The following is a 16,297-nucleotide window of genomic DNA, read 5'->3' as shown; positions in this document are numbered from 1 at the left end:
TTTCATGAGGATGGCCTGAGACTGCAATCACAGTCCCACCAGTTCGGGCCAAAGGCGAGGTGGGAGACCTCCACAAACTGGCTGGAACTTGTCGCAAGGCAATGGACCTACCTGACGATGCCCTCGTTTAAGAGGTCAAGGAACACGGCTAATCTTCCCAAGGAAGTTGCTGCCAGAAGGGAAGATGGCCCTCCATCACCTAACCGCCCGGTCTCTTAATGTGGAGAGGGTTTCAGGTACGGCATGCAGCTTTGCCAAGTTGGTTTCCACAGTGCAAAAGAGAAAGGCAGTGTCCCTGTCAAAACCCGAAGCTACCCATCAACGCATTAATTACACTGACTGCTACTGAGAATTTACAGGTGTTGAAGAAGCCTAGGTTGTCTAAAAATCAAACAATGAGGGAGACAGGATGCTCACTTGAACAGGCATCAGATTGTGGATATGAGGTCCTAGTGTACTTTTCTGCGTAGGTGGATGTACTGGAGAGACTCTCACTGTCATCCCAGATGTGGCAACCAGCTTCGCTTGTCTGTGATCGGATCTGAATCCTGGGCTGTTTAGTGATCCATTGCTGTGTCATGAGCACCAGGCAGTAGGACGGACGATGCCACCATGGCACCAGTGGACCCCCTCTCCCGCCATTTACAAAATGGCAGAGAAATATGCGACCAGCAGCATTGACAACACATTCGAGTTGGGGTGTTAAAGCAGGGAGAATGGGAGACTTGACAGAGGACGTCCTACCCGAGTAAGAATCTGTCAGGATGCCTCGCTATGTTTGGTGAAGCTTGCCGAGGTTTGCTTTGTGACTAAATACGAGTTATAAATGTTGCTTCTTTGATATTACCTATGGCTCACGTAGTAGATAGTTTATGCAGTAGTCTCGAAAGAATTACCCATTTTGTCCTGGAAGTAAAAAATACAACTGTACTGCATTTTAATTAATTTGACAAATTTAGGGCACGAAATTTAGTCAACACTAATTGTACCCTGATCATGAATTGCAGCAAGTCATGCGATTCAGTATACGTGCCCACAGGCCCATCCATCAGTCATAGTTGTGTGTTCCACTTAGTCTCTCTCATTTTGTGGTCTTTGGACCCGCAGAAGCTGATAACTGGTGCCATGCTGGTCTGATAACAGGTGCCATGCTGGTCATTAAAAAAACAGATATGATTGTCAGAGCGATAAGATGAATATAAGAATGAGATCAATACCGAATTATCATGCTAGTTAGGTGGTCGTGGTGGAAAGAGGTGGCAGTATTTCAGACAGAAAGAAGTCGCTTCAGCTTTTCAGAGGAGGAAAATACGCACATCAATAACCAACATACAGAGTACACATTTCTGTAAAGTAGAAAACAATTGCTTGAACTTTTACTTGATCTGAGATTGAAAGCCTGGAAGTTCTCTCTAGAATACTCCAGTATGAAAATGCAGTATCGAAATTTTATACTGACCTTACTAGTTATTGTGTCCGAGTGCCGTGACCTCACTCCTGCCTCCTCCGCCGACTCATATGACGAGGTCAGAGGCCAAACGGGGTCAGGTGTTTATGCTGATACGAGACAAGAACCTGGGTCATCACGGTTCAAGCCTGAAACAATCGGGGATGAGACAAAACTGAGGGAGTTTCTTCAAATTAGGCGGAAATTAGAAGAAATGGAAACTGACAGGTAAGAAGAGAGAGAGAGAGAGAGAGAGAGAGAGAGAGAGAGAGAGAGAGAGAGAGAGAGAGAGAGAGAGAGAGAGAGAGAGAGAGAGAGAGAGGTCATTGTCACCGGGGAAAATTGATTTGATGACAGTCATTTCAGTTTACTCCTGCTTCCGCCAGATAATTTTATTCAGCTTAGGAAAGGCCTCTTCTAATTGCAGGGGTTTATGAAGGCTGTATCTAATCCTTGTAGCTTAGGGTGAATAAAATCGCATGGAGATGGCAAGAATTAATCAAAGTACTATTGGGACTGAAGACGTTCAGATGTGTGTGTGTGTGTGTGTAATTCTTCTCACCTTTTATTGGAAGGAGTAACATGATGATAGTGGTGATGATAGTGAGGGTGATGGAGACAGCTTTTCTAATTATGCTTTTAATTTTGTTTCTGGATTCTTCTCACCACATCTATAACGATGGCGAGAATGATGATTTTTCTATAAAGTTTGTATTTTTATCAGTCGGCGATGCAAGATGGAATCATTTTCGGCATTTTGCCCTATGTCTCTGCGCGAGATTCATCCTACTTGTGTGTGTGTGTGTGTGTGTGTGTGTGTGTGTGTGTGTGTGTGTGTGTGTGTGTTAACTCCTTCTAGGCTATTTGATGGATTTGAATGAAACTTCCCAGTTAAGTTTGTCTGGTTACTCCGGAGATCTTCCATTATATAAAGTTTTCCAGCCATGTAATTTAGGGGGGTCAGCCCCGCTAACCAAATTACAAATTTTTAGAAATAGTGAAAGGAGGGCATATATGGCTTTTATTTCTTCGTACATGTCGCATAATGGACTCTCACACGTCATGCGATATTTGGGGATCGTGGGCCCCCAATGATTCTTGAAGGGGGTCAGCTCCCCCCAAAAAAAAGAAAAAGAAAAAGAAAACGATCAGCAACAGGGAAAAATAAACACAGATTTTAATAAAACTTAAGTCATTTCGTCTAATTCCTTGATAATGTCGTCCACTATATAAAGTTTTCCATCGTTATTTTTAGGGGTGTCAGCCTTCTCCAAAACTTGTAAAACATACAAAACAGAGGAAGGAGGGCAGCAATCGCTTTGATATCTTTGTACATGTTGAAAGGGTTCCCACCCCCCATCCTCTAACTGCTACAACTACTACTACGTCTATTACTACCAGCACAACTGCAATTACTACTGCTACTATTGCCACTACTAATACGAGTGCTGCTACAACTGTTGCTACTACTGCTACTCTACTACTACTACAATGACTACTGTTATTACTACGACTCCTTGAGTGTATCGTACTATAGCACCCCGTCACATATGCCACCACTGCCATCATGTGGCTTTTGCATCGGATTGCTAGCTTGTTTTTATTTGCCAGTAACATTATTTTGTAGTACTTTCAAATCGGCGAGCATATCGCAGAACTGAGTATGCTGTCTCCATGTTTTCATTGAACGTACAGGAAGAAACTGCACATATTTAATTTTTTGTTTCTCTCGAACATTCCCACTCCACTTACAAGATAGGAAGCTGGATGGTGGTGGTGTACGTGGTAATGGTGATGATGGTGATGATAATGGTAGCTCTCTGAACTTTGTGATTTATAATAGTAATTGTAAATGTGAAACTGACATGATGGTGGTGGAGGTCATGGTAAAGATACTGGTGATAGCTGTCCACACTGTGTTTTTCATTATATTTTGTTTGTGGATTTTACCCACCATTTTATTATACAGGAAAAAGAGGAAGTACTGAACTTTTGACTACGAGGAAGCCAATTTTGTTTGAATCGTGTCATCTCCAGACGAGGGGAGAGACATCGAATTGGAGGGTTTAGATGCGCTAGAGCCTTAACCCACTTGACCCGCACGGCCCTTGATTATCACAAACATATTCCAAATTGAATAAAGTCGACTGAAAATAAATAAATAAATAAATAAATAAAGGAAGGAAGGAAGGAAGAGCGTGCTGGGGCTCGGAGTGTAAAACATTTCACTCCGTTAACTTGTTTATTATTGTAATCTGTAGGGGTTAGATACCGCCTTCATTAATACCTTCACGGCTTGAGATCTTCTCTAATTAGAATAAAATCGTCATGATACAGGAAGAACATAACAACAAATAGGTCATTTGGTTTAAAGAGTTATCCCAATATAATATGCACAATACAACTTAACACCTTCAGTCCGATGAAGCACGTTTTATTTTATTCTCGCTGCTACCAGGGGTTTGATTTCAGCTAAGAACCTCATGTAGTGACGGCATTAATGAACGTTGTATCTAAACCCTCCAGTTTGAAAACTCTCTTTCAAACCATGCATGACATCTAGAGATTATAAAATATATGTAAAGAAAGATATAGATTGGGGCAGACACCATGAGACGCTTAGCTGTGGTGCTCGTCTCTGTAACTGAAGCCTTTGAGCCTGTGGGGGTTAATCACCTAGTATCGCCACTGTATCATTCAAGTTACTACTAATCTTCCCTTGGTGTTGCAATAGGTAGGGAACTCATTGTGCTAACCAATCGATAAAACTTAGATGGACATCAGAGTCCTGTGGCGCAAGGTGCCCACACCAGGACCAGGATTCGAACCCTGGCCCTGCTGAGCAGGCAACTTCCTACTTAACATCGCTGAACACTCGGTTACAACGGTGTTATCGTGTTGAAAGAGTTAGCATGATGAAAAAAAATATCTCAAAAGGATTCGAATCTCCCCGATCACAGCACATGGCCTTAACTCTGAGAGGCGCTGTATACCACTACCCCATCACCAAGCACCTACAGGATGTCCCGGGAGGCGAGGGTATAGTTACGGCAATTAGTGACGAGGAAATTATAAGCCAGTTCACTGTATGTGGTTCTTATTCTTGGCCGTTACTGAGCTGTAATTACTGACGACCTAATGGATGAAAACGGTCTTCTTCATAATTCACTCATGTCATCAATAATGCAGCTCTGTTGAGGTAGAGAATTGTTCCTATGTTGATGTAGATTTTTTACGTCGGATGTACTCGTATGTTATTTTTCAAAGCTGTTTTTTTTTTTTCTCCCTGCGCACTGTATGATAAGACAACAATTGTTTAGCAGCTTCTTATCATTGAAGTGGACGATAAACACAAGGTCACAAAATCAACTACCCTACTGGTATATGATCACGATTTATCAGGATTGCTCTCTCGCTCCAAACGAGTATACTGTATTCACCCAACGACCTACTTTTCGAAATGAAGGTGTTTGATCTAGCCTTCATGGACCCTTTCACTGCAATGGCGTATTACTAAGGTGTTCTTGCTTATTTCAGACGATTTTCTTCAGCTTGGGAGAGACTTTCTGAACTGGAGTTAGGTCGGGTGCAAACTATATCTATCCTTCCACCACGATGACGTATTGCTTGAGTGTATTCCTGCTACCCTTAGATGATTTTGTTCAGAGATTGAGATAGAAACAAAGAGAGAGAGAGAGAGAGAGAGAGAGAGAGAGAGAGGGGGGGGATTTGGAATTGGAAGGGTTGAGTACAGCCTTGATTAACGCTGGTTATGAAGACATCCCTGGGATACGGGCGCGCGCGCGCGCACACACACACACACACACACACACACACACACACACACACACACACACACACACACACACACACACACACACACACACACACACACACACACACACACACACACACACACACACACACACACACAATGAGGCGTCCTTTGTTTGTGTACTGGTGTGTGTGTGTGTGTGTGAGAGAGAGAGAGAGAGAGAGAGAGAGAGAGAGAGAGAGAGAGAGAGAGAGAGAGAGAGACTGACTTGGCCTGTGTGTTTGTGTGTGTGTGTGCATATCACTACTATCACCATGCTCGTTCACTCACCCCACACGTGGTTTCTAGGTCAGTTTACCCTGTGTAAATTATGAAGTCACAAGGCCATATTCAGTCCTCACCCTCTTGAATCCAGTGACGTATAATGATTTTCTTTTATTTTTGCTACCTTTAGGCTATTTTATGCAACATAGAAGAGACTTGTCGAACTGGGGAATTCAGACAGCCTTCATCAGTCTCTTTCAGTACGTCGTCATGTTTCAGTTGAATAAAATCGTCTGGAAGTACAAAAACACTAAAATAACACTCCCGGATACAAGATGTTAATAGGGAATGTAGATCACTTTAGTATGTCGATCCCGTGGTGAATGGTGGATGACGAATACACGAGGTAGTGTTAAAGTTATTTCTGACTCGTGTCGCCGTAAAGCTTCATCAACGAAACTAGTCAGGAATAAACTTTGACTCTGCCTTGTGTATTCCCCATCCACCATCGACAAACCTGTCACAGTGTCACATGATGTTGATCTCTTGTAACCCTCTCGTGGTCGGGACAAGTCAACAGTAGTATACCGCTCTGGCTAAAGCCAGATACTTTAATTCAGGTGTGTATGTCCAAGGAGCCTGAGTATACTTTGTCTTCATTATCCCTTTCAGTGTCGGAACAACTCTAGTATTCTATTCCACCTTTTGCCGGGCAAGTTTATCCAGGTGAGAGTGAGTCACAGGAAACTAAGTTTTTACAACGGCACTTCTTTTATATTATTTAATATCAGACCACAGACCGGACGAACTTTCTTTAGAGAACATGGCGTATTTATCATCAAGATCAGCATCATTTTATCGACTTGTAGTTATTTTATTTATTTACTTTATTAATTTATTTATTACACAAATCTGATTTACGATCGAATCCACCTCGTAACTTTATTTATCTCGATTTTTATATAATCGTCAACATCATCATCATCACCCGTTTTTCCTAGTCGGATATCGAAACAAAGAGGAAGTCCGGAAACCTATCAACAACATGCATTCCTCCACCTCAACGACGGGCGCATAGCACCCGTCTAGCAGCAAACTCTCATCCTTTTTCTGTCCAGCTCTCTAATGCAAGAGTTAACCGTTACTCCCAGTCCTTCATTTATGCAACAGGTCAACTCTGGAACTGTCTCCCTCTGTCTGTTTTTCCTGCTGCCTCTGATCTCCTGTCTTTCAAATGCAGTGTGTCCAGGCATCTCGAAATGAATGGATCTTGAATTTGGCTCTCTCTTGTATTTTGTTTTTCTCTTGGAGGGAACTGTTATTGCGGGCTCATGGCCTTCGGTTCCTTCTTCCTCGCATAAAAAAAAAAGAAAGAAATGGGCCACACAATCACTCACACACCATTCAAGCCCCCGGAGTCTTGGGTCAACTAAGGGAATTTGAAGATTTCGTAGCTCATCTTTCTTAACAATTGGGAGTGTCACTAATGAGAGAGGATAAAGTCTGTAAACTTCCTATGCTGTTGTTTGCTGACGATGTTGAATTGTTATGTGGAGATGAATGAGAGCTGCAAGGCTTAGTGAATGAATTTGGGAGTGTCTGTAGGAAACGGAATCTTGTAGTGTAGATAAAAGTAATTTGTTGGTCCTAAAAGGGAATTAAGAATGCTCTGTGAGGCTGGGATGGTGAGGAAATTGAGAATGTGAGTGCATTCAGCTTCTTAGATAGTGTGATGAATAAGGACTGAAATTCAGAGGATGAAGTGCTTGACAGGGCACATTAGGGAAGAAAGGTTGCTTGTTCACAAAAAGCAGTAATAAAGAACAGGGAAGTTAGTATGAAAGTTAAAATGTCGCTGCATGACACTAGTGTAATACCCACCATAAAGTATAGAAGCGAAACTTGTACTTCGTTGAAAGAACACGTCGAGAATTGGTGCAGTGGAAATGAGTTTAGGCTATGTGAGAGGAGCATGTGGATTTGCATAAGGAAGTGAAGGAACGTCGTCGTGTTGATGTGGATGTGGCTGAAAGCGTTACGAGAAAAAATGTGAGATTGTTTGGTCATGTGATGAGGATAGAGATTGAAAGACTAACTAGGAGAGCGGATGTGAGTGAGGTGGAGGGGGCCACCAAGGAGGAGATGGGGGGATGAAGGAGGTAGATATTTGAGACAGGGGGTGTGAGCTTGAGAAAGAGCAGCCAAGTGGTAAAGAACAGGGCTACGTGGTGGCAATATGCTTGTGGCCATCCCATGCGGGATTAAAGCGTCTGGCTAAAGGTCCATGAACAGATAGAGCCTCTTGTATGTTATGGATGCAAGTTATGCCGTTATTAATTCAGTAATGATCAGCACACAATATCAAGGTGTAATAAGCATAATTAGTTGGTAAGGGGATGGTCTACGATGGCATATATGCCACCTAGAATACACTCCTAAAAATGGAGTGTATGGAGTCCCTAAATATCTGATGGTAAAAACTTTTATGACTAGAGGCCCCCCCAAGGGGGAAATCACACCAACCACTAGCCGATACATATCTAAAGTGGCTCGGAATCTGGTCTTGACCTTGGCCTACTTTCACCAATTTCAAACTCTTAGGAGATTTTCATCCCTACTACACACCTATAAAATTTTATGATGATATCTTGAGCGGTTGCGAAATTATCGTGCTAGCAGACACACAGACGTTGACCTACTTTCACCAGTTTCGAACTCGTAGATTTTCATCCCCACTACACACCTGTACAATTTTGTGATGATATCTTGAGTGGTTGCGAAGTTATCATGCTAACAGACAGACAGACAGACAAATTGAAAACAATAACAGCTTTGCTATCGCGTCTGGTAAATATGAGATGTAATTATCCTGTCACTTTCCAGAGCATATACAACAGCGTGGAAGAGAAACCAAACACCCTCCACTCCACCACTGCTTTTGCAAATGTGTCAGAAACAGGAGGCTTCCCCACTCCCCTCTTCACGTTGTATCAGTATCACAGACCTAGCATTCGGCGCATTTTTTGTACCTTTATTACTGCGCTTCGCAGTAATAAAGGTTTATTTCTGTATCCTGTGTGTTAATATATTCTTTTATATTATCTATGTAATCTATATGGATATAAAAATATTAATGACACAAGACACAGTAATAAACTGTAATAGGCAAAGTAAATTGCGGTATACAGCAAACGAACCTTTCCAACACTCGGAGGGAGAACCAAGTCCCTGGCGAACCGAACCTGAGCTCAGTTGATCATCATAAGGGCGAAACAAAGTGGGTGAACCAGTATAATTGGCTACGAGAATCGACTTTGGGTTCTTCCAGTTGTGAACCGAATTTACTAACCATCGCACTTGGAGTACTTAATATGCTTTGTTTCATTTCAGGCCACAGAACAGACGAGCTTTTCCAGTACCCGGCGGGAGAACAGAGTCCTTGATGAACCAAACCCGTGCTCACTTCGTCAACCTGGCCGAACTGTACCTCCCTTCGCCAGAGTTGGCCAGCCCAGCCTGCCAAAGGGACCTTCTGGCCATCTTCCTTGCCATGATTGATTTGGAAAACCCCTTAAATGACTGGGCCATTTATTGTGAGTATGAGTTTCTGTTGAGAGGATATTTTTTTTCGAGTGGAGAATGATAGTCCAGATGGTGACTTTGGAACTGGCGCCAAAATTTTCCATCCTGCTCCATCCTAATGAAATCATTGGGCTTGCACTCATCTGACGCAACTGTGTTCTTCTTGCTACTTGAATACTAAATCGTGGATGCATGAAGTTCGATAAGCCTTAGTTTTGGGGTCGGGAGAGTCTCCATAATTACTATTAAGATCAGCCCGTTAATCTCACTATACTTAGCCATTATCTGAGCTGAAAGTGGTTAGGATTCTTTGTCAGGTTAAACCACGTTATAAAGTACATGATTACTTTCCTTCCTCCCGAGGATTTTTCTGCACAACCCGTTTAATAAATAGATAGATAAATAAATAAATGGATAAATATATAAATAAGTAAATAAATAAATATATATGGAGAAATCACTGTGAGTACAAGTTTTAGTCAAGGGGATATTTGTTTTAGTTGGGAGCAAATATCCAATGTCAGCTTCAGAACTCGTGCCATTGCTGAAGGTGGACGTCTTCATGTGACAACACCGATATAACTGGGCAGTTCCACTGTAACTGCCCGATTATACACACGACCCTCAGTTCCCTCCCCATCTCTCGAAACAAGACGGGTAGTTTCAGTCTGCAGCCCACGGGGTTCAAGTTTAGATGAGTTTAGGGTTGAAACGATTTCTGCTACTGGTACTGCAGCCAAATCTTTGACTTTCTATCACCTCCATTGAAACTTTTGTTACTTTCCTTACTTCTCTAAGCTTCTCCCTCCTTTTTCCTCGGCTTTCATCTTTCTGCATGTTTACTGGTAATTTTCCATTCCTTCATTACATTAACAAAGCAGTATTGTTCTTTCGAGGGAGCAAATATCTGTCTATCTATCTACCTTATCTGTCTATCTATCTATATCTATCTACATTATGTGTCTAACTATCTCTCTGTCTATCTATCTATACTCCCCCCTTTTCCTCGGCCTTCATCTTCCTGCATATTAACCGGTAAATTCCAATCCTCCATTATAATAAAAAATCAGTACAGCTCTTCCGAGGTGGCAAATATCTATCCGTCTGTCAATCTATACATCCGTGGGTTGAAGGAATTGAACTGAAACATTATTAATTTTTTTCGAGGGGATTCAACATGCACTTAAATAGCAGCTTCGAAACTGATGCCAAAATATCGTCCTGCTCTCTCTCTCTCTCTCTCTCTCTCTCTCTCTCTCTGGGGGGCGCGGTAGCACAGTGGTAGCGCGCTGAACTTGTGATCGGGAGGTTGCAAGTTCGAGCCTCGCCCGGGCTACCGTTGCCGGGAGGGGTAGCGTCCTCCGGTAAGCCCAGCGGGGCTATATGGCCTTAGTTGCCTAGCTCGGGGATTTAATTTCTCCATTCTCTCTCTCTCTCTCTCTCTAACCTCCTTCTCTGATGATTTCTTCTTCCTCTCTCCTTCCTCTGTCTGTCTGTTATACTTTCATGCTTTTCCTTTTCCTATTATTTTCTTTTTTTGCCTCTGTTTCCTTCAGTATAATAAATCTGCTTTTCTTAAATTTCATTTATCAGCAGTAACTATGCGACGAGTGGGCAGCTGTGGTAGGTGTAGGCACTCACAATACTGCTACCTTCAGATGATTCTGCAGTGAGTAGCAATCCGAATGGTTTCTTACAGTCATGAAAACAGTGTACAGTTCCCTGTATAAATCCCGTCACCCTCCTGATTAACGAACTGGGAAACGTGTTAACACCTCAGCCTTGTTTCTCAGTCTCCCTCCCTCTCCTTCTTCCTCTCTCCAACCCAACCGTTCCTCTCTTTGTCTTTGTGAAAGTGCCTGAGGTTCGTGAAACACTTGAATCACCTGTGTATATTTCACTACATTATTTGATGTCCATGACATTTTAAAGTAAATTACGACGTGATGTACTACACCCACAAGTCTAGCTTACATTTTTGTAGCATTACAAATAAATATATTTATTGATTATTTATATTTATTGATATTGATTCAATACTAGGTCATCAGAATTATGCAGACGAGTCCGTTGTCACTGCACTCGCAAAGTCCACACGTACTGAATAATTATACTCGCACATACAGTATGTCCAGTGAGTAATGATACTCATATTTACTGTATACAGTATGTCCAGTTCTATCACTGTTCTGTAAAAGCTAACCGATCATCTTATTTCCAACGAGATATCTCCTTCGCTGATTCAGTTTAGATATTCGATAATAAATTGATGTGCAAACTTGCGAGTATCATTATGACGCAAGACTGGAGGTAAAAGTTGGAGGTGAAGATAGGGAAGATACAGTTTGATAATTTCCAGACCTTGTTAGCGACAGAGGCCTAAGAAAAATAGTCTCTGAGTCACCGAGTCACTCTTTGTACCCAGGAGAGAACTGGGCCCTACTCACGGCCCCCGATGCCCTACTAGTCCCAAAGGCAGCACCAGCAATAATCCTTGAGTCTAACTGGACGCTAGGCGATGTTATCTAATTATGCCAGCTGAAAACTGACAAAGATTCTTTAGGGGATCTTTCCAGATCCTTTTTATTTTTTATTTTATTTTATTTATTTTTTTTTTTTATATCGTACGCCAGCCAACTCGATGCCCGTCAGCCGGGCCGAACCCTGGCACCATAATTATTACATACAGCCTATACTGTCTTGCACAAGCAATGCACACGTACAACTCGCACACATAACAAAAATTTAACTTAAACACACGCACACACGCAAGCATGCAAACTGTAGGCCTATGCTACATCTAGGTAAACACACATTCACATGTATATATGCGCACACGCATATACAAACACACACATGCTCACGCACACACACTCATTTACACATACATCACAGGTATAGCGTTTAAACATTTACAGGCACGCACACGCAAACGAGCAAACAACCATGCAAGCACGCACGCATGTAGACACGCACACATACGCTGAGGCACAACACTCATATAAATGACAGCACACACACACACACACACACACACACACACACACACACACACACACACACACACACACACACACACACACACACACACACACACACACACACACACACACACACACACACACACACACACACACACACACACACACACACACACACACACGTAGTAGTAGTTTAATTGCTACCACCGACCCTGGGCGGTACTACCATGAGAGTGAAATGTGGTTAAATGCCTGGTAACTAGCCATATATTGATCACTCTTAGTTTAGGAACATTCAGCTTCAAGTACAGTCAGTTGTTAAAATCTTTCTTCTGAATGACTGTACAGTACATAGAGGCGAAGTTCATGGTGATATTCATACACTGCTACAAAGCTAATTACACATGTGAAACTTCTTTCTTCCCAACAGCTTTCAGTAACTGCTGGAAACTAATTAGCTGGTTTTGGCACTTGATTTAGCTTCCAGTCTATAGAAAACATCAGGTGTACCATGGCCAACATCAATACAAAGACTCCTTGAATGGAAGCATGACGTTATTTTTAGCTTATACCTTTAATGCCATGGAAGGCAAGCAACTGGTCACTCTCCCCTCTCTTGACTAAGTAGCTTAGCTCTGGGCCCTTACGCGCCTGATAGGACAATTAAACTGGACTGGATGATCGGTAAGTTAGAGAGGTAGATAACAACAGCAAATAATAATAATAATAATAATAATAATAATAATAATAATAATAATGATAATAATAATAATTAATAATAATAATAATAATAATAATAAATAATAATAATAATAGCCTAATAGTAATAATAATAATGGTATTTTCTCTTATAATTGCAGTGGTAGACTCGTGGGGCAAATTTCCCGACGGCTTACTCATCGGCAACATGAAAGCTTATGGGTTCTTCCACGAGTGTTTGAATATTCGCGTCAAACGCCAGGACGACAAAGTCACCTCTCATCAGCCCCAGACCGTCTCCAGTCAGCCTCCACATAACAGTTTCAACCTCGATGGGTTTCAAAATCTCCTTTATCCAGAGAAGGATATATATAATTACCAAGATGGAATACAGAAGAACAGTTGGCTGCAGCATCCGTTGATGTTTGCCGACGAACGCCGTAAATCGGTTCCAGTTAATATGCCTGCGGATTCATTGAATTTTGAGGCACGGGACTTCAGTAATTATACGGCAGATTTTGAAGGCCAGTACTGCCTGCTGAGTTACACAGCCAAGTAAGTGACTGGACGGATTTGCGAACAACCTCGCAATCAATTCCTTTTCGTCACTTACATTTGTTTTTGCAGGAAGAGCAAGAGACAAGGAAAGTTTTTGCACTCCTTTATCTGTCCTTTTCCTGCAGAGCAAAACATAGAGCACGATAATTTTCCTATTGTAGTTATTACAGGTAATTTACCGTAAATTTATTTGTGCACCTGTTTCCAGATTCATAGGTAACGTGGGTAAATAACCAGGTAAATTAAGGAAATAATGTAGCAAGACGACAACATTATGAAATAAAGTAACCAAATATGCCAGCAAAATTAGCCAGCTCTTGCCACCACAGTATGTCCCCATGTAAAATCAAAAGTGTAAACTATGAAAACCTTCCAGTTCGAACACAACACAACACCACTCTCCCTATTCAGATATAACATTCACGTCAGTAAAATAACTCTCTTCTGTCTGTCGAAACTACAGATCCTAATGCAAGAAAAAAATGGCAAAATATTATTAAACTTCCTGTATGACAGTAGTATAACTCCGCTCTCTTTTCCCACACCCACTCAAGTGCCCGATGCAATAGCGAAATGGTAAGATATGATATCTCTCCAGTATGCCAACAAAATAACCCCTGTTCTCTCTGACCACATAAGATAATATTCGGCAAAAAAATAAAAAAAAAATAAATAAATAAAACATGAAAACCTAGTTTCAGTAATATAACCATAATTTTGCTGTGCACGCTCACGAAAGATTCTGACATCACAGGAAAAGGGGAAAATATCATCTCCCAGAAGGTAAATAAAATAACCCTGGTCTCTCTGTACACCACTCAAAAGCCCAAGCGCAATAATAAAATGACAAAATATAACTTTCTAGTTAAGAAAAAAAAAAAAAAACTGCTCTCTCTGTTCACACACAGCACAAGTACAACAAGACTGTACACCGATGGACTAAGAATGCCGGGTCTTTCCGTTTCCATACCTATGGACGGAGCAGCCCTTTCACTCATGGCATACGGGACCTGCATGCCTTCTTCTTGCACGTCCTCCGAGCTACAGGTGAGGCGGGGGGGGGGACACACACACACACACACACACACACACACACACACACACACACACACACACACACACACACACACACACACACACACACACACACACACACACACACACACACACACACACACACACACACACACACACACACACACACACACACACACACACACACACACACACACACACAGGTATTTTGATTAGATTTAAGTTGGTCCACTAGTATTGCAACTTCACTTTTTTTTTTGTTACGTGGTTTAAGTATTCTGTTTTAGCATTCATTTCAGCTGCCTTAATTTTTGTACATGGCCACCTTCATTTGTACTAAGGGATGAAGTCGCTACCCATTTCTGTTTTTTGTACGTTTGTTCATCCATGTTGTTGTACTCATTCTGACCTCCCTCATTTTAGCACTGTCAATGATAATCTGTATTTTTGCACAAATTTTGGTTGCATCACTTTTTGCAAACACCTCGGTTTCTCATATTTAATACGAACTTTACTTACCGTTTTTTATTCTGTATTTCTCTTAGTCATGTCCCTTTCTATGCAGGCCTTGGTTTCATTAACTTTGCCCCACGCTTCGGCAACCTATGATTCTGCACACACTTCTGTTTCCTTTATTTTTGCACTGGCTCTGCTCATCACTTTTTATTACTTATATTTGTGCTCCCACATCAGTCACTTTTTACTCTTTGCTTACACTTGGAGTCACTCAACCTTCTCTCACTCCACACGTGCACATTTTATAACACTTTTCCCCGGACAGTACTCGTTTATCTTACTACTCCTATTGAGTCCCTCCGTTGGACCAGCTGCAGATTCGCCTTATTTTTTCCAAGCACCGGTCACTTTATTTATGTAATGAGAGAGGGAAAAATCTAATTTTCTCTTTGTCTGCCATTATTTTTTTTTTCGAAAAATTTGGATTCCGTACCTTTAGTTTTGTACCCAGCCTTTTCCTACCTGCATTCCACATCTACACATCTCACAACACCTTTCTGCATACACTATATTCCACTAAATCCTTATCTTGTACTGACTTCAGGAGAGTGTATATTGTGCTCTAAGGGCGGAGGGTCTGAAAGTGGTGTGGGTGGGCTGTCAGACTGCTTTCACACACTCCATATTTAAATTTTCACTCACTTTGGCCACCTTGATTATGTATTTAATCTGGCCAGTTATTTTTGCATTTTTACACTTCAGTCACTTATAGTTTGCACACACTTTAGTCATCTTTAGTTTTGCACAGTTAAAATTATCCAACTTTCAGACTCCCACTCCACTCATGCACATCTGAGGGTAACTTTTCACGTGCAATATATTCCAAGATTCTTACTAAATCCCCACCTTGTACTCACCTCAGGAGAGTGTGAATGGTGCTCTGGAGGCGGAGGGTTTGAAAGTGGCAAACGTGTTCTGCCAGACCGCCTCAACTCATCATGAACTTCATGCACCCGAGACTGTTGGCATGTAAAGTGAAAATAAGTTCTATTATAATTAATATTCAAAATTTTATAGTCTAGTTATGTATTCTTATGTAACTTCATAAATTTATTAGTTCTTAAAGTTATCTTAGTTATTATAAAGTTATAAATAGTCTTCCCCACCTTCCTCTACCTCCTTTGGTGGATTACTGGGTGGGGGAGTTTCCCTATTTTGCTATCCTTGTCTTTGATTCATAGACTAGTTAAGTGAGTTTTAACGTTTCCTAGAAACAGTCGTAAAAGGACTAATAGGTATGCAGCTGTTGGCTTCCTTTGTAGTTCTTTGTGCTCTCAGTTTCTTCTCCTCCCTCTCCATTCCCATAATCTCATCTCACTCCTCTTACCCCCTCACTCTCTTCCCCCTTCTCTCTCCTCGTCATCTCCCCCTTCCATTGTCCCCAGTGTGTTGGTGAGTGTGTTGAGTGGACTGCTATTATTGGCAACGCTGGCTGACATC

The 16,297-nt window shown here is 41.6% G+C and overlaps 1 protein-coding gene across 1 annotated transcript in view; it reads left to right on the top strand.

Annotated features, from left to right (window-relative positions):
* Positions 1-1,427: 1,427 nt before the first annotated feature.
* LOC145403593 (nose resistant to fluoxetine protein 6-like) overlaps positions 1,428-16,297 on the top strand; it is a 65,399-nt gene continuing 50,529 nt past the window's right edge. Inside the window, exons 1-6 of the mRNA XM_080275270.1 lie at positions 1,428-1,675; positions 8,877-9,079; positions 12,910-13,303; positions 13,515-13,527; positions 15,720-15,826; positions 16,243-16,297. The exon at positions 16,243-16,297 is cut by the window's right edge and continues 37 nt beyond it. Coding sequence (XP_080131396.1) covers positions 1,428-1,675; positions 8,877-9,079; positions 12,910-13,303; positions 13,515-13,527; positions 15,720-15,826; positions 16,243-16,297 — 1,020 coding nt within the window. The remainder of the gene's footprint in view (positions 1,676-8,876; positions 9,080-12,909; positions 13,304-13,514; positions 13,528-15,719; positions 15,827-16,242) is intronic.

Source organism: Coenobita brevimanus, chromosome 61 (genome assembly GCF_032717465.1).
Source record: "Coenobita brevimanus isolate Jiangsu-jjx chromosome 61, ASM3271746v2, whole genome shotgun sequence".
NCBI classification, from domain to species: domain Eukaryota; kingdom Metazoa; phylum Arthropoda; class Malacostraca; order Decapoda; family Coenobitidae; genus Coenobita; species Coenobita brevimanus.
This window is presented reverse-complemented; position numbering and strand designations above follow the sequence as displayed.